The sequence below is a fragment of the Stigmatopora nigra genome, chromosome 17 (assembly GCF_051989575.1).
Source record: "Stigmatopora nigra isolate UIUO_SnigA chromosome 17, RoL_Snig_1.1, whole genome shotgun sequence".
In the NCBI taxonomy this organism is placed as follows: domain Eukaryota; kingdom Metazoa; phylum Chordata; class Actinopteri; order Syngnathiformes; family Syngnathidae; genus Stigmatopora; species Stigmatopora nigra.
In genome coordinates, this window is record NC_135524.1 from 5504795 (window position 1) to 5528421 (window position 23627).

The window sequence follows — 23627 nt, forward strand, 5'->3', positions numbered from 1 at the left end:
CCTTGTAAATGATGTGAGTCATTGAAATTGAGAAAATGCTATGAAGAATCATATTAAAGTCACCAAGGTCAGTTACATATATTTTATATCTTTTTTCTTTCAGCTGTTTACCTGCTAGTGAACATTTCCGCAGGGATGTGGGGAAAAAAGACGGCTCTGTACCGCCATTGATCTGCAGCATAGAGAACCTAACAGACCAACAGGTCAGTTACTTTTTCTAGGTAACTACTAAACACGCTAATAAAATCATACATTCTCTGAGGCGGCCGTGAAGCTGTATTTTACTTTAAGGAGACCAGCAGCTGATTGAAACTAGCGACCTTCTATTAAAATTCATTGAATGACTTTTTCATGCTGAGCATCACAGTCGCACCCTGGCTCAATAAATAACAGATTATTATAGTATTTAATATTGTTCTGTTGAAGTTGCATTAAAACATCTTTGCTGGGAGAGTAGGTGCGTCCAAGGTTGACTATAATTACTACGGCAATGACCAGCATAAAATTAAATAGTCTGTTTGCCTCAAGATCCAGGATTCTTGATGCTAAACACACTACCTTTCTCGACCTGTGATCTTTTTTTTTTTATTCCCCCAAGCACTCATACTTATAATCTACTTGACTAATATGTTCAATAACTGAATACAAGACGCATCATCCATCTGCTCCAGGGCTTAGTTGTTTTACATTTTGCATGAGTTACATAATTTGAAGCATCAGGTTACACATTGACTCATGTCTCTTCCACCCACTGCCATATCTAGCTCCTGATCTGTCCACCTGTGACCCATTTCTTCTTTGGTCGACGGGAGCCATTCTACAAACTGCTGATCCAGGGAGACTCTGCAGGCAGGCTCTCTCTTTGGAGCATCCCAGACACTTGGCCTGCACAGTCACTGTCCACGCCAGAAGGTACAAATAAATGAGTTGTCAGAACTAAACAAATCTGCAGCTCATAATAAATTATTATACATAAAAAAACGGTATACCTTCCAATCCCTAGAGCTCCAGGTCTCGTCCACTGTCAGTCTACAAGAGGCGTTTGATAAATTGATTCCTGTATCTTCTGGTATCATTGACCAGCTCAGTGTCTTACCTAGTAAAGAGGAACCCATTAAGGTTGGAGCTTTTGCAAGAATATCCATCATTTCTTATGCAGTAGAAAGTTTAAAATGTTTACATAAAATTGTCAAACCATAAAGATTATGCTTTCATTCTTCAGGTGACCGCTAGTGTCTACATACCCTCCCAGGGTCGACTTGTATGTGGAAGAGAGGATGGCAGCATTGTTTTGGTTCCTGCAACTCAGACAGCCATTGTTCAATTACTTCAAGGAGAACACATGCTTAGAAGAGGTAAAGAGGGTTTTGTTTAAAGCATTTCTTGACATTTTATCAATGAGAAATGTTTTTATTCATCACCATCTTGCAAGTCTGGAGTTGGATATTTAGAATGGAAGGCAACAATTGTACCTTTTATAACCTTTTGCCTTGTTCTCTGCAGGATGGCCACCTCACCGGACCCTCCGAGGTCACAGGAATAAGGTCACATGCGTCCTGTATCCATACCAGATGTCTCCCCGCTATGACCAGCGCTCCTTAGTGTCGGGCGGGGTTGACTTTTCTGTCATTGTGTGGGACATTTTCACTGGAGAGATGAAGCACATTTTCTGTGTCCATGGTGGAGAGATAACCCAACTCATTGTCCCACCAGAAAACTGCAGTGTAAGTTCTCTTTTTGTTTGCTTTCTAAAACATAAGAGATCAACCCCTGCCTTTCAGTCTGGCCTTGGGTTGATCTTCTCAACATCTTAAACAACTGCGGTTATGTTTGCTTTGTAGACAAGGGTGCAACACTGCGTATGCTCTGTTGCCAGCGACCACTCAGTTGGCCTTCTCAGTCTTCGTGAGAGAAAATGCATCATGCTTGCCTCTCGGCACCTATTCCCAATCCATGTCATCAAGTGGCGCCCAGCAGATGACTACCTTGTTGTTGGATGCTCTGATGGCTCTGTTTACGTTTGGCAGATGGATACAGGTAAGCGATGTCGTCGAGTGTAACCATGTTTAGTGCATGGCATATTTTTAAGAAGTGAGCAGAAGGGACAAACTAAAACCCATTCAAAAAGGACATTGAGCATTTTTTTTACCAAACTAATATAATGACAAAAATGGCTATATTAAGGTCACATTTAACAATGTTTGTGTATATTACCTCTTGCCCATAGTTAGCTGAAATAAGCTTCAGAATCCCTGCAACCCTTGTGAGGATAAGTGGTTTGAAGGATACATTAATGAATGTGCACCTGAATATAACATTGCAGTCATTTAGATATAGCACAAAGAAAATATGTGCATGTGAATGTATGCCTCTACGAATAAGCCGTAGTGCTGAGCGATCGCAGGGTAACTGAGTGTGAAATTAAAGAATGTGAGTGAGAAAAAAAACATGCTATACGCAGACTGTGACCTATGGCACATTGCATGAACACACACACACAATACACTTTAATGGCCCCACTTCTTTTCTTACTCCATACTTAGAGCCAATTCTTATATCAGGTCTGTCTGCAGTTAATGGGTTTTCTTCTAAACCTCTCTGTTTTGTGAGGACAGAGTATTGTTGTTGCCAGAGATGACTGTGACCCGAATCACATTTAAGACAACTGATGTTAGTGAGCCTTATGATGAGTTTGAGCGAGGTGTGGGAGAAAGACAGAACATTTTATATTGATAGAAAAAGAGAGACGATGGAGATGGATAACTGCAATGAACAAAGTTTGTCACTGGATTTAGGTAACAGAAAACAAAGACTGAATGGCTGACATTGAATAGAAAGTACTTTCTTGATATTCCTTTACTGAATACTGCAATTTGATCAAATCCAATTCATTGTCTGCAGGAGCCTTGGACCGCTGTGTAATGGGTATAACAGCAGTAGAGATACTCAATGCCTGTGATGAGCTGGCTCCTGCCACAGTGGATGCCTTGAGCCATTCGGCAGTGAACCTGAAGCAGGCAATGACTCGACGGAGCCTGGCGGCACTGAAGAACATGGCTCAACACAAACTGCAAACACTTGCCACCAATCTGCTGGCGGCAGACAACGCTGACAAGGTACTGTCACATTTCACTGAAGTTTCATAGATTATCACAGCGGAATAGGAAATATGACTTTTATTTATTTTGCTCAAATTGATCACTGGTGAGAGATGGTCCAATCAAGGTTTTAAGATGCCGATTCTAATGGAATTGTTCATGAGTGAGCTGTGCCGATGGAAAACAAACTGAGACGATGAATCACCTAAATATGTATGCTTTTATATTCCTTTTGCTGTTAAATTCCTTCCGCTGTGTGTTTCTTGGCGGTGTCTCCCAGGATTTTCCTTTCATAAGCCCTCATAATTACAGTTCTTTTCTGAAAAGGCCACCACACAGCAGCTGCATTTTTCCTCCCTTGCTTTATCAGAGCACATCAGTGTTTTGTTGTTGCTTCCCGCCCAGAGCCATTTTTCTCAAATACCTATAAACATTATGGGTCAACACCATTCACCATCCCGGTGTGAGTGGTTGTGTTCTCCCCTGCCGTTTGTGATGAAAGATAATGACCATGAAATGTCATACTCTCACTCAGTACAAACACTAGACTCAGTCAGCTACAAGCTATCATGTGTGTTTACGGTTACAGCTTTTAGTCAATTGTGAGGAAGTCAATATGTGACTTTGTGTTTGTCCTCTGGGATTTTGTTGAACTGTATTTGTTTTTTTAGGTATATGATATTGTCAGATTGGAAATGCGATCGTTAATGTGCAACTGTTGGTCTTTGAAAAGTCATAGGCAATCATACAATTTTGAAAGTTCAGATCCTGCTCCGCAGTTATAGTACAGCATTGATATATTTATAAAGCATTTACACTTTTTTTTCATTTGTGGTTTATACTTACCAGTACTACTTATCAACCTAGATGTTACGACCATTGAGGTTGTTCCTGCTGTGTTACTCTAACTTCCGTAGGCTGAATTTCAAAGTAGTAAATGTAAAAATTGCAGGTCGAATTGCAATGTTTTTTAAGAAAATTGCATTTAGCTTTTTGTGTCAAAATCATGTGGCGCTAATACACAAATGCATATCTAAATAGAAAAAAATGAGCCCATCTAATACCTCATCTTTGCACATTATGTTCTTTTTGTTCACATTAGTTCATTTGCTCATGCATGTATACATGTGTACAATATAGGTCCTAGCCTGTAGATGGCAATGTTTATCCACTGAATTGCAGTGCCATTAAGAGTTACCAGCCCAAGAATAATTGAATTTTTCTTCAAGTAGATTTTTTCCAAAAATTTATATTTATTTTAAATGTGATCATGCATAGCATACAACTGTTTCTCCTTAATATTATATGCAGAGATATTTCTTTTTTACCACATTTGTGGGTTGATTATTGCCTTTGTATAAATTGTTATATTGATTCTTGAATTTTTTTTGTCTTCATAGGGAAACCTACCCAAATACTCCCACAATGCACTTGTAGTCCAGTCAATGAAGACCAATCTCACAGACCCTGACATGCATGTTCTATTCTTTGACGTGGAAGCGGTGATCATCCAACTATTGACAGAAGAAGCTCAGAGGCCAAATCCCATGTTGGTGTCCCCTGAGACCCTCCAAAAAAGCCAGGCTGGGGCTGACAAGGGAGGCTCGTTTCTAGCAAACAAAATTTTCAAACAGGTCAGTGATACTCAATCATCTGAACTTGCTAATAACATGCAACGTTTTGGTTTGAATCAAACTTTCAAGTTGCACGATCCTATCTAAGTTGACTATGGGCAAGAGACGTGGTGCATGCACCGTAAACTGGTCCTCACCTAATTATATTTATAGTGTTTACGTTAAATAATACTACTTGGGCCTACACAACCTTTCTGCATTCCATTCTATGATTAAAAAAAATGTCCTAAAAGTTTTATTTTCAATCAATTATATCAATATCTCTTTTTAAAATTAGGTTAAGGAAACAATGAAGGAGACCATCAAGGAGCACCTGCTGGACGAAGATGAGGATGAGGAAGAGGAGATGAGGAGGCGCGAAGAGAAGTCGAAGTCGCTAAGTCTTCTGGAGTACAACCTGACAATGGACACAGCAAAACTCTTTATGTCCTGCTTGCATGCCTGGGGCCTCAACGACCAGCTAGATGGTATCTGTCTGGACAGACTTGGTATGCTCAGGCCGCACTGCCCCATCTCATTTGGCCTTATCTCTAGAGGTGGTCACATGTCCCTGATGCTACCCACCTTCAAGGTATGGACCAATTATGCAAATTTGTTAGTGATTCCAAATAATGACAATGGCAGCTAACCAACCAGATAGGAATGAGAAAACCCAGAGATGCACAAGACGAACTTATTAACCACATAGGAAAAGGACGCAGCCTCAAGTATGTGCTAACGACTAAGCCAAAGTACAAAAAAAATGGGTGCAAAAATTTAGTAATTGTTCTTAGTATTAACTTAAATTAAGTTAACCCAAGCTACTGTAGCCAGTATTTTTATTTTACTTAAATGTTTTCTACTAGAAAGAAAAATGTCAACTTTTCAAATCACTGAGTTGTTAAAGATAGTGATGTGTCCCTAGTTTTCTCTGTTAGAATGATTGCTGTTAAAGTAACCTTTGATCTGGTCTCGCCATCACCTGTCTTTGGTTCATTTGTCATCCCACGTTTCTCAGGAATCTTTGCTCAGGCAGTTGTCACTTGCTACTGGACAGAAACTGACCTTGTCAGACATTGTTGGCAAAGGGACATATGGTGTGTCTAGGGCGGTCACTACACAGCACCTCTTGTCTGTCATCTCTTTGGCCAACACTCTGATGGGCATGACTAATGCCACCTTTGTTGGGGAACACATGAAGAAGGCACCAGCAAGGTAATATTTACAGATTGCATTGAACTAAAAAGAAAAAAAACTTTCTGAGGCAGCATTGCTTCCCATGCCAATGTTTTGTCTCCTAATCCATGTACTGTGAATATATAATTGATTGCTTCTAGTTAAAGCAACAAACTCATTTTCACCTCCTCAAGTTATGCCTACAGGTTACAACCCCCTCAAAATACAATACATTTTCTATGAGGTCTTTTAGTTTTTTTAAATCAGTGCCCCACGGATGTCTTGTTCATTTAATTTCAAATCTGAAATGGTGTAGTAAGGGCCCCACCCACAAATAGAAATTCTAATTCAGTCCATTTCTATGCATTGATACAATTTGTGACAATATATACAATTATGTTTGTCGATGGTAATTCTGGATATTTGCATCTCTAAAAGTTAGTCTCCTCTACTTTTTTCAGGCGTAGGATTGTGCCTTTAAAAATTTAATAGTCTGCGTACACAAATGCCCTTTTGTGTAGATAGTGTGTGTGTGCTGCCAGTTTTTTTGTGCTCTTCCACCTTTTTTTCCCCTGCCTGTTCTTTTAATATTTCATGCCTTGTCTTTGTGATCCTCCTGCAGGCCTCCCAGACCAGGAGGAACCCCGGAGACTCCTCGTAGGATGCCAGCCACACCCCCTCAGCACTCCAACCCCATGCTACAAGCCCAGATCAAACAAGGTAACTACAAAAGGAGGGGGCGCACGCTTCGCACACCCATGGGGCCCTGCGGGGACTTTGGCTCAGAATGTAGCCGACTGGCAATAAATACCACAGAGACTTAAAAAAAAAAAAAAGAAAAAAACTCGCTGAACGAACCTGCTGCTGTTTTCTTGTTCAGTGGCTTTTTTAAAAGGGCTCTTTTGTCATTTTTGACATTAAAGGTCCAACAGCTGGAGTTCAAACCTTTTATACATTAATTACTACTTACAAAGCGTTTTGACTTTCATTTTATTCTAAAAAATATTGTACCATAAACTACTCCAAAAATACCCAAATCTACTTGAGCAATACATTTTTTATTCATGTCATATTTATTTGAATTATTCTTATTCACCAAGTCGTATCAATTATTTTATTCTAAAAGGTCAGATAATATAAATAAAATTAATTTAAGTTTAGAAGAGTACACATCTGTAAAGAATTGTTTATATCTTTAATGTCGGTTACAAATACAAAACGTATATTAATGGTATAATTTTATTGGCTTTTTAATGAGCAAAATATTTGGTTGAATAAAAATATATGCTTCAATGTTTTTCAGTGATAGCTTGTGGAATATAAGTGGGTAAAAAACTATTTCAGAAGTAGCTAAAAAGTGTCAAAACATGTTCTGCTGCACTGTAGGTGATATTGTAACCATCTGTTACCATCTGGCAAACAGACGCGCACTCGTCAAGTACAATACCTGCACATTTGTTTATACACGCACACGCCTCACATGGTACATTTGTGTTTTTGGGAGGAAGGATTGGGGTTTTGTGCTATTGTCACGTTTTAATGGGGTTGAAGCGTGACAAGCGCGTGGACTGATTTGCACCACACTCCTATTCATGTCCATTCAGAGAGGCTACTTGGCCATGACCCCAGCTCAGTATACTTCAACTGGGTTCGTGTATGTGGGTGTGTGTCTGTGTTGTGTGCTAATAACTGTTAATAGTTGCAATGGGGAAAAAAGAGAATATACGGCACTCAAATTCTGTATTTTAAGGCAACCGCTGTGTTGTTTAAAGCTGTTAAAACCAAGAAATAGTTTTGTTTTGAAATGTTTTCCCTAAATATTGGCTGCTGACCACATACTCTTAGGTGCCCTTTCTTAAATGTATTTTTGGTTTGTTTCAGTGTCTCTATCTGTTAAAATTCCCTGTATTTTCATCTTGTGCTACATAGCTTCAGCCTTCTGCTAGTTTTGAAGGGTAAAGAAAAAATGCATCAGAAGCACTAAAGCCTCTGTTTTATTTCCGGCACTTTTGATTTCATCTTTTTATGTTAATCCCTACAACTTTGAGTATTTCCTCTGTTTTTTTCTTATTTTCTCTCAAAAAGCAATGTTTACTCTACTGTTGTTCACAAAACCTGTCGCATTTTTTTAAATAATTTCCTCCACGGTCCAGGAAGTTTGTACAGTCCAGTTAAAGACAAAAATTCAATACATGCATTACTCTTCTTGACTTCTAAAAAAAAAAAAAAAAAACAGGTAAAAAAAGCTTTAACAGCTTGCTTTGTTAACCATTTTGGAAATACTTTAACAATTTATTATATAAATGCATGTTTTAAATATTTTGTTCTTTTTTTTTCTTTCTATTCACTGTAAATTCTTTGTCCCTGCTACTTGACTCCTTCTCTCCTCCCTCTATGTTTGTCTATGTATGTATACAGTTACCAGCTTCTAACATCTCCGTTCGCTCTTCACTATTTTTCTCCTTTTCTTCCTCTTACAAGCTGCGGTAGCCACCACAGCCAGCACCAACATTTCTACTATCGCTACATCTCCGGGGAACCTAGGGGCCCCTGGAGCCCGTCCTCAGAGGCCCCCTACTTCTTATAGCATCCCCTCAGTCAATGAAGGTACTGACTGAACTGAAGGGTTCAGCTAATAGGAATCTCACACCCCTCTTCTTTATTCACCCACTTACCTTTGGGGATCCTATTCTTCCCGCCCTCCTTTCTGTCCCCTATATGGTAGTTGCAGTCTCTCTCAAGTGAAACTATGGCTTCGTTTACTCTGGACTTTAATGTCCTTAGCTCATTACATTTTGATATCCCCTCCCAAAAAAATTATTTCCATTTCTCCGTTACAGTTCCCGTTTTTCTTGCCTCAATCTAAACGCTACCATCCTACTTTCGCTATTCCCAAGTGTCCTTCTATGTGTTGACTTCCCTTGTCTTTGTCAGTTTTTTCTGTTCTACAGTGTATGGCTCCCTCTCTGTTTGCGTTTTTCTTTCATTGGTGTGTTCAGTCCTCTAAGTCAAACAATGTTTAAAACACAGTGCTCGTAAATAATGTAAGCATTTGTACACTATTGTTTTCAAATTCCCAGGATTGTGGAAGTTGCAAACAATCACAACTGTCTTAAAATGCTTCATTTGAGAGTGCATTGACTGTTGTCTGTTGACTGTGGTTTTGTCTCTAGTTGTTCATGTGGAGTGTACTATTGTCTAATGATCTCTTTTTTTTCTGTTGCATGTGAAACTTTTCTGTTTCTTTCTGCTTGTATGCCTGCCTGTAAAATTTATCAGAGTGTTAGCAGAAGTAATTGACTCATTGTAAGTTCAGTTAAATGTAGCTGTTGAGCGTACATTCTTGTTAGTTGGTGTTTATTTGATTTGGACAAAATGCACTTTGATCATACCAATTCATCTTTACTCCAGTAGAAAAAGTATTCTTATTGGCATTTCATTTTAATGTGTGTAATTTCAGTAAGGTCAGTCAATTGAATCGTTGCATTAATGCAGTTACCATATAACAACAAACTAGTATATAGACATTGCTGGAAATGGTAGTATTCATACGTACCAAGTTATATTGACAAATGTTTGAGTATATTTCTTCAGACCTATTACCCTTTCAAGCTACCAAGTACACAAATATTACTTACACAACCAATTATGGCATTTTTCAAAGCTGATTTTGTCTGTGTTCACCTACTCCAATATGGTCTAGTATTTATTTGTTTGAGAAAATGGGCATGACATGAATGAAGGCATTAACTGTGCAGTTTTGTTGTACTGGCAGGTAAGTAGAGGAATTTTTGCCTTGAAACAAACTTTCAACATTGTCAAACTCTATAGAGATCTAATTTTTATTCAACAATATTCTCCATATTTCACAGAAGGTACAGTTTTTTTCCCTTTTCCCCCACAAGTTAGTGTGTTATGTCTATTTATGTGGTGGAGAAAAGTTTACTTTCTGATATGCTTTGTTGTCATCATTTAACATTCTCATCAAACAAGCATACAGTTTTTAAAATTACCAGAAGGAATATGGAAAAATATTCATTGCATGAACTGGTTGATTTGTTTATATTCATATTGTTCTTACTTATTACATGTGTATGCTATAGAGAGTGGATATTGTTAGTTTTGGATGTTTGGATTGGATTCAGATTTGAACAAGAAACAACAAGTTATATGTATTATTCTGTATGTTTAAAAAAATAGCAAAATACTAAATAATTGCTAATAGTTTGTTCAGATAACATTTGGTCAGCTCCACTTGATTTTCAGGGTAGAAGTAATGCATTTCTGCGCATTACTGTATTGGGAAAAAAGTGACATTTAGAATCAGCAACTTAAAACTAAATGTTTTGTTTTTTGCATTTATGTGGGGATGTTCCATTATTGTTGAAATAATTACATTTTGAATCAAAATGTAATTATAGTTGATGTTTCCAAGGATTTAGGTGGTCTAACTCCTCTAATCCAGCTTGTCTGACATTAGCACAATGTCAAACTCTGAAAATGCATGGACTAATGTGGTCTTTTTGTGAGCAAAATGTTTATTTGATGTAATATATTTTTCCTAAGCCTAGCAGTAAAAATTCTACAAAATTCCTGTCTGTATTTTCAGGTTGGAGCCAGCTTGCAGCAATGCACTGTGTTATGCTCCCTGACCTTTTAGGCCTGGATAAGTTTAGGCCCCCACTTCTAGAAATGCTGGCAAGGAGATGGCAAGACCGCTGTCTGGAGGTAAAATCTACAGTTCTAAACACAAAACCTTTCTATTTGCATGAAAGATAAAACCAGTGCAGAAAAAAGGGCCGAATCACATTCTTCATGTTAACTTAAATCACTGTTCTTTCATATAGGTGCGGGAAGCAGCACAAGCTTTATTGTTGGCAGAGTTGAGAAGAATTGGCCAATCAGGTCGTAAGGACACCATTGATTTATGGGCACCTTATCTGCCTCAATACGTGGACACAGTCAGCTCCCGTAAGTACTTGGATATTAAGAACAATTGTATATTTGTGCATATAAAGCAATGTTGGATTGGCAGATGGGATCATTTTGGTTGGACTTGTGGACTGGTGTACATATTTTAGTAAACACGGAAGTGCGTCTCACAGTATCAAACATCCCATATTAAAATATGGTTCATATATAATTTATAAACATATATACATTTAGTCTTTTCACCTGTTCCAGCGATATATTTCAGTGTGCTTCTGTCTTTTGTCTGCAATTGAATGTGAAGGAAATAAATAGGGAACTGGTGAAGGCTTTTATTCAATTACTTCTGGAAACACGCACGTGTATTTGAACGTTTATAAACCATTGATCAAATACAAATAATGGCTGTTACATTGAGTTATATTTTTCCAATTTTCTTGAGATTGTTTTTTATAGTTTTGAGATTGTTCCTAATGGTGCTTAACATTAAGACCTTATTGATCAAGTATGATCAAGATCAATGACTGCAGCAAAAGGCCTAATAACACTGCCCTTCTGTCCTGTCTCACTGTCAATGTTCCGACTTCATGAAGAGGAAAAAGGATCATCCCCACCTTTTACTAGAGACAGCCTTCTATAATCTCGTCTATACGTGTATCTGTTTCCAGAAGTTGCCTTGCAGTTGCTGATGATGCTGGGGGGGTACTCAGGGGAACAGTTGCTATGGAGATGGGTACCAGTCAGTGTTGTGTTACCACAGAAGTACCACTGGCGAGGGAGGAAGGGAAGTGATGGACGGGTGACCCCAGGGGAAGAGGGAGGACAGATGGGGGAGGGAACACAGAGGGCAAGATAGAGTGAGGTTATGGGGTCATTGAATTTGATCTATATGCACATCACTCCAAGACAAAAACAGAAAAATAAGGCTCATAAAATTGTCATTGTTGGAAAGTCTATTAATGTTTGTGCACAAACTTTCTTCCTGTTTTTTTTTACCTTTAGGAAACCCTTTTTAATTCATAAAATAGTACCTGACCTCTGATACTTCTCTTTGCTCAACAATTCTCTTGGCCCCTCGCCTGAGATTTTTCAGGGCAATGATAGTATTTATCGTATCGCTCAGCAGTGTGAAAAAGTGTTTGCCACTCAAAAATCCTCAAGAGTGAGACATGCTGAGATCTTAAGGAATTCAGAAACAAAGGAAGTTCTAGCAATAAAGCGGGTGGAATTGAGTTGGATGGCATGGTACCCCTGATTTTTTGGAACAGGGGAAAGCATTAACCTCAAGTAATAATCTTAAAAAAAAGAAATCTGAAGCAAATCTGCTATGAACACACCATCATTTTGTTTCCGATTCTTTCAGAAACATGTTGTAGTATAAGTTTCTATTTGTCTCGGGTCTTATTCTGGGAACTGTGGTAGAACAGAACCTTTTGGATTTAATTGGGTATTATTGTATTTTACCACACATGTTGAACGAAACACATCTTGGTATTCCAGCACTAACTTGCTATATTTCCAAAATGGGAGGAAATTGTCCTCTGTAATTTTACAGGAAAAGAAGAATGTGTTTCGAATAGAGAAAGCGAGTGGAAGAGACACAATAGAGTAGAAAGAAAAGGTCCAGAAGGTTAACAAGGCATACTGGGAGCTATGTGTCATGGCTGACATGACAAGCTTGACCTTGGAGCAGACTAGAATACCTTTTTCTCTCCTTCCCCTCCCATCTATCGTAGCCCCTCCTACCCTCAATCCTTGGTTCTTCTCTTACTCCCACAGCGGGTTGCAACTCTTTCATTTTCCAGCAGCTGACTTAAAGATCATAAGCCTGGTTGGTTGCATTTTGTAGCAATGTGAAAAGTAATGGTGTGGAAGTCCCAAATGGTTCTGTATATCAGACTAAATAGCAGGAGATCACGGCTACGTTCTTTTTTTATTGTATGCCCCAAAACAGTGCTTTTTTTTTTAACTCATTTAAACAAAGTTCTTCACTGATGCACCCATTATGGTTTTTGTGCTTCAGAATTGTTTAAACTTTTCAAATGGAACTAAACATTTTGGAAATCCATTACTTCCAGTTTTACAATCATGCTCACATATTTGTTACAGACCATATGACAAAAAAATAGTTATCTTTTCTGTTTGTAACATGGCAAAATGTTGGAACGCGTATGGTGTATGTATATTTTGCCATGCCATTTATGGAAGCTCACAACGTTGAAAGGGACTGGAAACAGTTCATCTTATAGTCCAAAAATATGGCAATTGGGTTAAGCGACAGCCTTCTGGATGCAAAAGCATTGCACTGCCTTCATATCAGCACACTGAAGTAATTGTTTTAATCAACGGCAATTACATTTTTATCACATTTATGCATGCACCAGGGTTTGTGTATCAGTTTTCCGTCAGTCTGTGTCCATGTTTGTAGTTTAAAGCTTGACAACATCGTAATGAAAGCCAGGCAGCATAGTGCATATCCATCTTAAAAGGAACATGTAGCAGAATCTTGACTCAGATGAATAACTGTAATTTAAACTTTTAATGATTTTTTTTCTATTAATGTGAAGAATGTGTTGACATGTAGATGTTATAGTCACATTCTTGCTGCCTCTAGTTCTAATTATAATTCTTGGTTTCTGAAAGATTAGATGACAAGATTGTATTGAATTATTTTTAAAATTATTATGGCCTATCAGTTGTTCATCTCAAATTACCATATAATAATGGTGATTGTTTTCTTGTGTACTTTGATGCGAAGACCCGTGTCTCATTAATTAATCTGTTTAACCAGAGATTAGCTCAGCATCACTTCCATTTACCTTTTGTCACTCCATTCATTAGGGAATAATCATTCAGTAGCCCGGCTAATGAAAAGCAATGTTAATTGGCAATTGAGCGATAAGGATTTAATGAAGGCACGATGTGTAGCATGTGTTGTTTTTGTTAGTGTGTTTCTATTAATTCTCGTGATAACCAGGCGGTTCAATAAACCTTTATTAGCTACTTAACCAGGACAATAAGAATCAATGCAAAACCTGTTTTAATGAGAATACTAACAGCCACACAAACTCTTGAAAATTCAGACCCATACATTTTAATTAAGTGTAGTTCTTTTTCACAGCTGGGACATCCACAGAACCCTCAGTTCCAGTCCCGCCACCTGCTGAAGCTCAACCACTTGAGGTCAAGGCCCCTGAAGAAGAAATGGACGTCACTGACGATGACATTACTGCAGGTACCAGTAATGACACATTTACAAAAAAATACCTGTCAACATCATTAGTAATATTTGGCGCTCATGTGTTACACATTTGATAGGGATCCATGACATTTTACACTTTCTCTTTTCACACATTTCCCCTTCTCTGCTGACATTGAAAAAAAATAATTACCTCATGTACACAGGTACCCTAATTAACCTATTTAAAAATTATTTGACCCCTAAACTCTCCCAGCTTCCTCCATATCTCCCCATCCTTCTCCATAGCTATTCGATATTAGATACATAGCGAACAATTTGTCATTTCATGCAGCCCATTTTAATTATTTTCCTGCATTTTTGTGCAACATTGAATTTTAAGAATTTTGCAAGCCGCCAGCGTCTCCAAATTGTTTGGAGAGGACAGTTGTGAAAATTCCTATTCACTTTTAATAATGTACTCTGTATAGTAAATTCTCATAAATGTAAAAAATATTTGAAGTGGCGAAAGGCAGTGATGCAAAAAATTGACTAGAAGAGCAGGGCAGAAAATAAATTAAGGGACTTATTAAAAGGACAAGGAGAGCAAAAAGCAAACGCAACAGCAAGTGAAATAGGACCTAGAAACAAAAGAACCTAGGGAGAGAAAAGGGGAAAGGAAGAATTGTATCGACAGCTACAGAATCATTTGGTGCGCGGCTGTTACCACGGTACAGGAGTCTCTGTTGCCACAGACACTGCTGTCTTGTCTTTGCGCCGTAGTTGTCACCCACAGTGTCAGGGGATGTAATTAAAAGCCATTCCACCATTGCTGGCTATAAGATGCGCGCCTTTACTGACGTTCAGTATCACCTTTTTCGTGGTAGATACCATCATCATACATTAAAAATGTATGTACGTATTAGAAATTAGATAAGGCTGTTGGGGATATGGTCATGATTTCTGCTAACTGTCCCGCCTCTCTTCAGCAAGCTGTCAAACACCAACCATAATTGATTGGATTGATTCCTGTTATATAATATTTTAGTCTGATTTACAACCTCATATTAGCACAACAGTTGCTTCCCCATTAACAAAAATACTGCTTCCTAAAAAAAAAAGCAAGTGTGCGCCTCTGCTTTAATGGGGTGTTACCTAAGGGAGATCAGAGGTCATCACTCTGTCTCTTAATTACCAAGACGTGGGAAAATTGGAAACATTTTAACACTCCATCATTTTCCTTTACTGATACCAAATGATGCATATTTTATTTGAATGATTCAGATCTTCTATTTTGCAGAAATAACAGAGTGGTTAATATATAAACATATGTATAAATGGGTATTTACTTGATAACATTAAGCCATACTTATTAAAACAAGGAAAGCAAATATGTTGCAATTTTTATTTTTGATTTTTTGTATCCACTCATCCTTTCATTTTCCTTTTTTGCACCTTTGACCCCTCAAGAGGGTTTGCAGCAGTACAGATAGAGGTCAGAGGTGAAAGATCAGACTGACCCTCACCTCTCTGTCATTAGTCCAGTTGTGATTTGGTTAGTCGAAATGCTAACCTCCACTGCTAATCTAATATCAGAGCCTGGAGGCTGGTTGGGTCAGCTCACATTTCTCTTAAGCAGAGTCTTAACGTGCGGCAGGCAAATTCAAGTTCTGAGTAGTGTTATTAAACCCTCATCATTGCTTGTGGTGATTTGGTTTGCATAGTTTTTACACACTGATTTTCACCTCTGCTTTACAGGCAATTTATTTTGTTGGAGAGGAATTGTTTTTCTTGAAAAGCTGTTTTGTCAGTGTGTAGGACTTTTTTTAAAACTAAGATAATCAATGCAGTGTGAAACATAGTTTTGAAATATTGAGTTGCGTTATATGCTGCATAATCTTTGATGCATAATTGGTATGTTATATCATATCACAGTGACATATAATAGTCAGTTGGAACAAGAGTAGCTCTTGCTTCTCTGCAGTTGATTGTACATGCACACTATTTATGCTACTTAACCATAATAATAATAATACTTATTCTACTAACAACAGACTAGAGATTTTAATTAAACCCTTTCAGCTACAATGCATTAAAATAAATCCTAAAACAAAAACGGTTGCAATTTATATTGCATTATAAATGATGAACTGACAGATTTAAAATGATTAACGTCCTTAATATTGCTCCTTTATTAATCCATCGAGTATCACGTTGTTCAACATATTTGATTGCCCTGAAGGACCTACATAAAAAAAAATTGAAACCAACCTCTTCCCATAAGTCTTTCTTCTGAGCACAAATTCCCGTCTGTGTCTCTTAAGACAATGCAATGCATTTAACCTTTAGACTGACTTGGGCAGGTTCGAAGGGCAGTCGCCATTTCATAATTTCCATTTGTTTTTCCTGTGGCCCGTTTCTTCATCTTAATTGTGTTTCCAATTATTGTCCAAGCTTTACTGCCTCCTGACATTCAATCTTAGGACAGAATGTATCCTTGACCATCCATTTGTCCCATTGCAGACGTGCACTTTTGTGTATTTTTTTCCATCGAATTTTCTTTTACATATTTTCCATGTGTTTTTTTTTGTCTGTCTCCAGTTTACTTCTGCTTTCCTTCTCACATTAGTTTCTGCTTGTATTGATCCCTTTCACTGAATCTCGAGTGATGAAGTTTTACCAGCCTTCTATTGATAATCAATACATGCAAAGCCATGGTGTAGGATTGATTGGAGGTTGATAGGGTTACTCCTTTTGAAGTGGGGTTTGGGAAACTTGTTAGCACAGGTTCACCTTCAGGGTTCTCCAAAAAGGAACATGTTTTAGATTTGAATGCGTCTGTATACAGTATTTATGTATTTTATTTTCTACCCCCAGATTAAGAATACGCACCATATTTTTACCATATGCTTGTGATGGGCTTTTTGCCTCTAAGTGTTAATGGACAAAAGTTGCTAAACAAAGCACATCTCAGAACCCACTTTGATGACTGTAGAAAATTGACTGCTTTCATTCTCCTGGAAGCAGGTTATCTGATCCCCAACTGAAGCAAATCTTGTAGGTGGGACTGGTGGGTAATGTACTGCTTGCCAGGTCCAGCTCAAAAATACTAGCTCCCAGGTGCAATCAGCCAAACTTTGCCTCCTCCTGCACAGCTCCTTGGTTGGATGTTGAAGGCACATCCCATAGGGAGAGGAACCAGACAAAAAATAAGGTCCTGGAGAGACTCAAGGCATTTCACACTGTATTTCCCTTGGCATTCTTTCCTGATTCCCCATCCATTAATTCAACTATTGTTTGCCTTCTCTCCTTCAAATTGTCTGACCTTTAAATATTATTGTTGCATTATACCATTTTCTTTCTCTTATGTATAATGTTATTGGAGAGAGAGATTTTTTTTTTTATTCCAATCCATCTCTCGTCGACAATTTAGCCAAGTGTAGGGCTAGTGGGGAGAAAGGCTTGTTCTTCCCCCTCTGCTTTATTGGGTTATGTTTGGGAGCAGGTTGACCAACAAATAGGATTTTTATACAATGTTATTATAATAGATCTTTTGGTCATGAAGGAAGAAGATCGATAGGCTTCAAAAATCAATCATTCCTCTCACATGTACCAAAAGGCCGCAGGTAGGGATGTGATTTTTTTCTGATGACTGTCCGCAGACAAGCTTTTCATAAGTAATATTTTAATCACCTGTCTTAGAAAAGCTGTCACAAGATAAAAAGACAATAATAATAACTGATCCAACTCTAAAATTCGGTGGACTTTGAATCTCATTGAGGTTTTAAAAATAGAAATCTGAATCTTTCAATTAATAAACACAAAGGTGAACTCATTAGATTTTGATTGCATCAGAAAATGATTTTAACCAAATCATTATAAAACAACTATCTCAAATCTATGTCATTAATTATTGGCATAACTGACTTAATGTTTACCTCCTATGGTCGGTTGAATTTAAGTGTAAAGTTTGATAAATATGTGTTAGTAGAATACTTTTTTCAAGTCTTATATTTGCCAAATTTGCCCTTCTGGTTCATGTTCATGCACGCCACCATATGTGAAGTCTATTCAAGCTAATGCTTTATATTTCTTTGAAGCATGTTAGGTTTTTTAAAAGAATACCATGACATATCTTTCAGTTAAATCTTGTCTGATTTTGTGATTTTGTGAGGTAGCATCAACTTTTTATACCCAAACTTTTTTTGTGATTCTGATTGGAAGTCTATCTCTAATTCTGTTATCTACTGGCCCAGTCTGGCCCAAGGAATGGATGCCATCTGTAATCCATTTATCAAACCCAGCCGCTGGGCCTTCTTCCAAATGACAGCTGGCCTTTAGCAATCTCATTATAAAGAGCACTTGGATATAGTATGAAAATATGGGGGAAGGGCTTTTTTAGGGTCTGGAAAATTTAGTATAACTAAAAAAACAGTAGAACTCACATTTAGAAGAATCACAATATGTTTCTGTAAGGTACAATGAGATATTGTTTATTTTGCTCTTTGGTCTTTTTGCCGACATACTATATAGTTCTGGTTTTCATATCTAACTAAGTATGTAAAAGTATGTAATGCCATTTGAAAAGCTTTTTTTCTGATTTTTTTTCATGAAAATGGGACTCTCTACAACTAAATATTTAATTTGATGTGCTCTGTTTGTTACAATATACTGTATTTCTTTATTATGGTTAAATAATTGCCGTTGGTAAATTTAGAATCAGGTTTATTTGATCTATTAATTATAATAGATTGACATAATCATGCAACTAGTATAACAATTCCACAGGCTCATTCTCTTTATGTACTATTTCATTTTACAACCCCCTGCTAACAATGAGGGAGGGAGGATTGGGTGTGTGTGGGTGTGGTTAGGAAGCGCTTTGTTCTCCCTGATACAAATTTCAAGTAATGTCCTTATATACACCCCAAAAAAGAAACCAAATTTAAATCCAAAAAATCAAGATGTTTTTGTGGTAATGACCAAGTGGTTACGCACTATGGACTTGCATGCACACATACAACAATAAAAAAATGCCCTAATTGCCTTTTGAGTATTTTAACTATTTGTGTTAGGAGCTTTCATTTCCCACTTTTTGCAATACTCACATACTTCATAAGTTGGCTGTCCAGGCTCAGGTATTTACTGATCACATTCTGACAGTGATTTTTTTTCTACATTTTGGTGCACACAGTGGTTTGGGACACAAATATCACTGTGACATACATCACAAAGATGTCTGCCATTGCATGTGTCAAAAATCAGACAGCTCAAAATTGACTGAAAGCTTTCAGCTAAAGAAAAAGGTCTGTGTCTATTTGTTCAGGTTTAACTAGTATTGGCTAACCCCTGACAAAAGACGTCTGCCTGTTTGGTTATCAGCCATTGATACACAAGCCATCATTGCAAAATATTTATTGGCAAGAGCATTAGAAAAACATGTTATAATTTAAATTGTATTGCTTTTATTTTTTTCTCATTCACAAATGTACACGCCCCATTCTAATTAATCAATTTTTAAAGCTGTTTTTACAAAAAGATAAGAATTCCTCAATAGCTGTTTTTTGTGTGTCATTTCTTTACACCTCACCTTTGAACCCCACAAGAAAATTATTCTGGCAGTAAAATAGTTACTATTTTGGCTATTTTATTTTGTTTTGAAATCAAAGCTGACAAACTAAAAGTCAACATGAGCTCTGCAGAATTTTGCAAAAATTACAATGGTGTTCTTTTTGTCTCTCTCAAAAGGTTGTCTCTCAAACATTCCACCAAATGCCAAGAAGATCTCCAATTCATATGAGGAGCGCCGCAAACAAGCCACTGCCATTGTGTTGCTGGGTGTAGTTGGGGCTGAGTTTGGTGCCGAAATTGAACCTCCAAAAGGTGCAGCACGTACACGAGTTGGTGGGCAGGTCCCTGAAGGCTTTGGACCAACAAGTGGCGGTTCTTCAAATTATTCCCTGGCAAGACACACATGTAAGTAAAGACCACAATATTAATGAATAAACTGTTAGAATATTATACTGTTTGAATTACACGTTCAACTACAATTTTAATGGGTTTATATATTATGTTGGATCTTGGAGTGTCAATCATGAAATGCGAGCTGCAACTTGTTTCTTTTATATTTTTATTTTTAGATAAATTGAGCAATGATTCTGTTACACAGCAGTTACGTTTTATGTTATGTTTTAACAAAACTGGGACACTCCTATATCAAACTACAATGTGGTATTGCTCTTTCCAGGACTAAGTAGATCATTATTTAATACAGTACTAAAAGATTCAACTTTAATCCGTTTTGCCATGCTGGTCGAACTTTGAACAGCTGCTTTTATAGAATACAATAATGTTTTGCTTGAAATAGAGAAGTAATGCAACAAAATCACAGATGGATTAAATTTGAGGGGGACAGAAAATATTGATTTTAATCTGCCATGCTTGACTCTTTAAAGATTTTGGCACTCAACGCACACGTACACACAGACATACACACACACACTGATTGATCTGAGACTATGCCACACTGTGTCTACAGCGCTTGGGCCTCAGCAGGCATCAAACCTGCACTAAGCAGAGCTTCTCTTCCATCCTACTACTCCTGAGCTCTGATTGGTCGTCTCTGGGGGCATCTACCCCAAGACGAAGCCTGTCGACTTACTGATAGACTGTGATCCATGATGATTTTAACTTGCGTCTGGACACAGTCGTTAGTTTAGCTCACCTGAATGGACTCAATACTTTCTTATCCCTCTAGAAATAGTATTTAAGTAATAGGTATTATTCTTCAGCGTAGTTCAGTCTATAGTCAGTTTTATTCCTGTTCCTTTCTTTATGTTGTGTTTTCCAGACCATATCGGTTCTTGGAAGACGGCTTTTCTGAAACAACTGGTATTGATGTTGGGAAATGCTGCCTATTTATTAATTGCTATTAATTCATTCATGAAAAATCATTATTTCTATTCACACTTCACATCCAAGTATGCTTTGAACCTCACATTGTTCCCAGTGGGCATCGCAGTGCCTTGCTTGAGAGCAGCACCATCCAATGGTGTGTGAATGTTAGGCACTGTAATGGGCTTTAGGTGCTGTGATTTGCTGAAGTGCTAGATAAGACTCTATTTACAATTTAACAGTGGAAGGTCATGTGAAAATATGGACAAGCATGTGAAAGGTTGGCTCTACATTTTCCTGCAGGTCCTTTTGCTGCAGTCTGCCCTTCAGCTTATTCTCATTCAGTCTATTGTTTTTGTCTCTGTCCACCCCATCTCCTACTTCACCTGTCTCTGTCATGAAATTGAAAGATGGATTGGTGTTGTTGGCATACAGAACTGTGTGTGCGTGATAAATGAGAGCTGTCTACCCAGAGAGAAGGCAAGTATAGGAGTCTCCAACATAGTGTATGGATTTATGTTTTCATATGGTGGGAGAAGAAATGTAGAGAATAGAGGTGGAAATTGAGCCTAGCATAGAGAGGAAGGACAGACAGATGATGACAAAGGAATGCTTGGATGGGATAAAAGAGAGAAACTGTCCATCGTGTTCTTTCTCTGGACAATTATCTCGACCATAAATGTCAAAATACTGCCAGTCCCAACAGGGGTCCATTCATCATGAATGGTGGCATTTTGAAAAATTCATGAGAGCTTATTAGAATTTCAGTTGTTTTGTGTGTTTGTTTGTTTTCCTGTAGAACTATGCAGGTTTGCAAAATATGTTGTAAGGAAATGTATTCATTTTATACATTTATAGTACTTTCAGTTTCAGCTTATCTTGGCTTGTTGAGGTCATTTGAAATATAATCCTCCTGAAAGGACATTTTTGAAGAGTATTCTTCAATTGTTCTGATGAAAATTGATGAACATACATTCATAGGATGAATTCCATATTGGATAATGCGGTATACATAAAATAGGGCAAGACTTTCACTCTTTTCACTCATTCCGATCAAGCCTTGATCCACTAAGTCTTAAACATTGATTTACTTTCACTCAAGTGAAATAGCCGAAGAGAGGGTGACAGCCGGAGCAAAGTAAGCAAAACCCCTGTTATGTCGGCATTTGCGTTGGCTCTGTAAGTTAAAGAAGGAATTTGCTGCTATTTCACACTGTTTCTTTCACATCTTCCTCACTATCTGTCTTTTTTCTCCTTCCAAATTCCAGCTCTAATTATCCTCTCCCTGTTAATGTTACTACTTTAACGAACAGCCCATTATAGCCGACTGATGCTTTGTCAATAGCTATTGAGCCATTTGAATCTAGGGCCTCCCTTTAAATACAGATTGACTTTGACTGACAAAAATGGACCTCAGTGTAGACTTCCCACTTTTTTCTTCACTGGTGTTAGGACAAGCTTTCATTGGTGTTTTTATACCTTCAAGTCTTCACAGATTAAACTTTGAGTAAGTACATACACAAAGTCTACACAGGAACATGAAAAATGGATCCACCACCCACCACCTTCATCAGTGTTTGTGATGTCATGTTGTGGCGTTGGGGTATTTGCATACATACATTCACGTGAAGGATTTGACTTTGACCAGTGATCTTTTGCCCCATGACCTCCACATCACACTCCTCCCCCAAGGCCTCCCACACAAACACCCATCGAGTTCATATACTGGTTATCAGTTTATGTGAAACTAATCTCTCTCTGGGGCTGACATTGATTTGCTGTCAGAAGCAGGGGGACAATTAAGTTAACAAATGAATGTTTGCATATTTTACACGCACACTACAAGGGCATTCAACAAAAGGGCTTTATGATGGAGCTAATTAGTCTTGTTTTATAGTTTCTTATCTGTTGATTGAATCATTTATTAATAGAATGTGTTTTTCTTCTTGTGATGGTACACATATTGTTTAGTTTATCTACCAAACTCATGCATATTTCTGGACAACAATCTAGAAATCTTAATTCACTATCCAAGTGCCTCAAGTTCACAATGTCTCATTGAATAAAATGTTAACTTTTTCCCTTCTCTACATTTTGAAAAATACCCCAATCTTGTGGACAAAACAGTTAAAAATAAAAATGACCCATTGTCACTTTGATGGCCCTTGACAATATCTACTAGGGTGATAGATCTTTTCAGATACTTATAGTATATTGTCAAGTTTTAAGGTCGGCGTCAACAGCCACCGGTGTTCGTCAAATTGTGGTACTATCTTAAAAATGATAGCCGCGTTGGCATTTGCTCCCTAAGGAATTGTCTTGCCATCTCAAGTTGGACAGCTTTTTTATATTGGTATTTTACTCCTGCCTTCTGTTAACATTTACCAGCACTATAAAACCAGGTTCTGGTGTTTGAGCTGCCTCGTTTTGTATACATTCCCTCTATATCACTTGGCCAAAGCCTGGGGCTCCACAGGGCAAGATCGACAGACAGTCACCTGGGAGATGGCCAAGAGGATGGGTTATGTGTGCCTGGAGAAGGGGGACGTTATTGAGGGCTGGGGGATATTTTTTTGGAACCGTAATGGTCAGTGTGTCCCCTCAGAGGCAGGCTCAAATGTCAGGTCAGCTATGAAATAACCTCTATTTCATTCGGTTGTTTCATCTGGTGTGAGCCAATGTGTCTTTCTGCTCACGTCTCTTTACAAATTTGCAGTTTTCAAATTTAAATTAATAGTG

At 37.8% G+C, this 23627-nt stretch overlaps 1 protein-coding gene across 4 annotated transcripts in view; it reads left to right on the plus strand.

Moving 5' to 3' along the window:
• Positions 1 to 23627, plus strand: part of wdr7 (WD repeat domain 7) — a 35233-nt gene that overhangs the window by 3284 nt on the left and 8322 nt on the right. For 2 of the 4 annotated variants that reach the window (XR_013329452.1, XM_077737594.1), the window contains exons 9-24: positions 104 to 203; positions 765 to 912; positions 1004 to 1119; positions 1223 to 1355; positions 1504 to 1724; positions 1842 to 2037; positions 2902 to 3116; positions 4499 to 4732; positions 5010 to 5303; positions 5730 to 5926; positions 6510 to 6607; positions 8369 to 8494; positions 10497 to 10615; positions 10735 to 10858; positions 13938 to 14051; positions 19743 to 19970. Coding sequence is in view for 3 of the 4 variants with exons in the window: in XM_077737594.1 (XP_077593720.1) it covers positions 104 to 203; positions 765 to 912; positions 1004 to 1119; positions 1223 to 1355; positions 1504 to 1724; positions 1842 to 2037; positions 2902 to 3116; positions 4499 to 4732; positions 5010 to 5303; positions 5730 to 5926; positions 6510 to 6607; positions 8369 to 8494; positions 10497 to 10615; positions 10735 to 10858; positions 13938 to 14051; positions 19743 to 19970 (2663 nt within the window). In the remaining variant the exon portion in view is untranslated. The remainder of the gene's footprint in view (positions 1 to 103; positions 204 to 764; positions 913 to 1003; positions 1120 to 1222; positions 1356 to 1503; positions 1725 to 1841; positions 2038 to 2901; positions 3117 to 4498; positions 4733 to 5009; positions 5304 to 5729; positions 5927 to 6509; positions 6608 to 8368; positions 8495 to 10496; positions 10616 to 10734; positions 10859 to 13937; positions 14052 to 19742; positions 19971 to 23627) is intronic. The other 2 variants (XM_077737595.1, XM_077737596.1) reach the window with 2 other exon arrangements.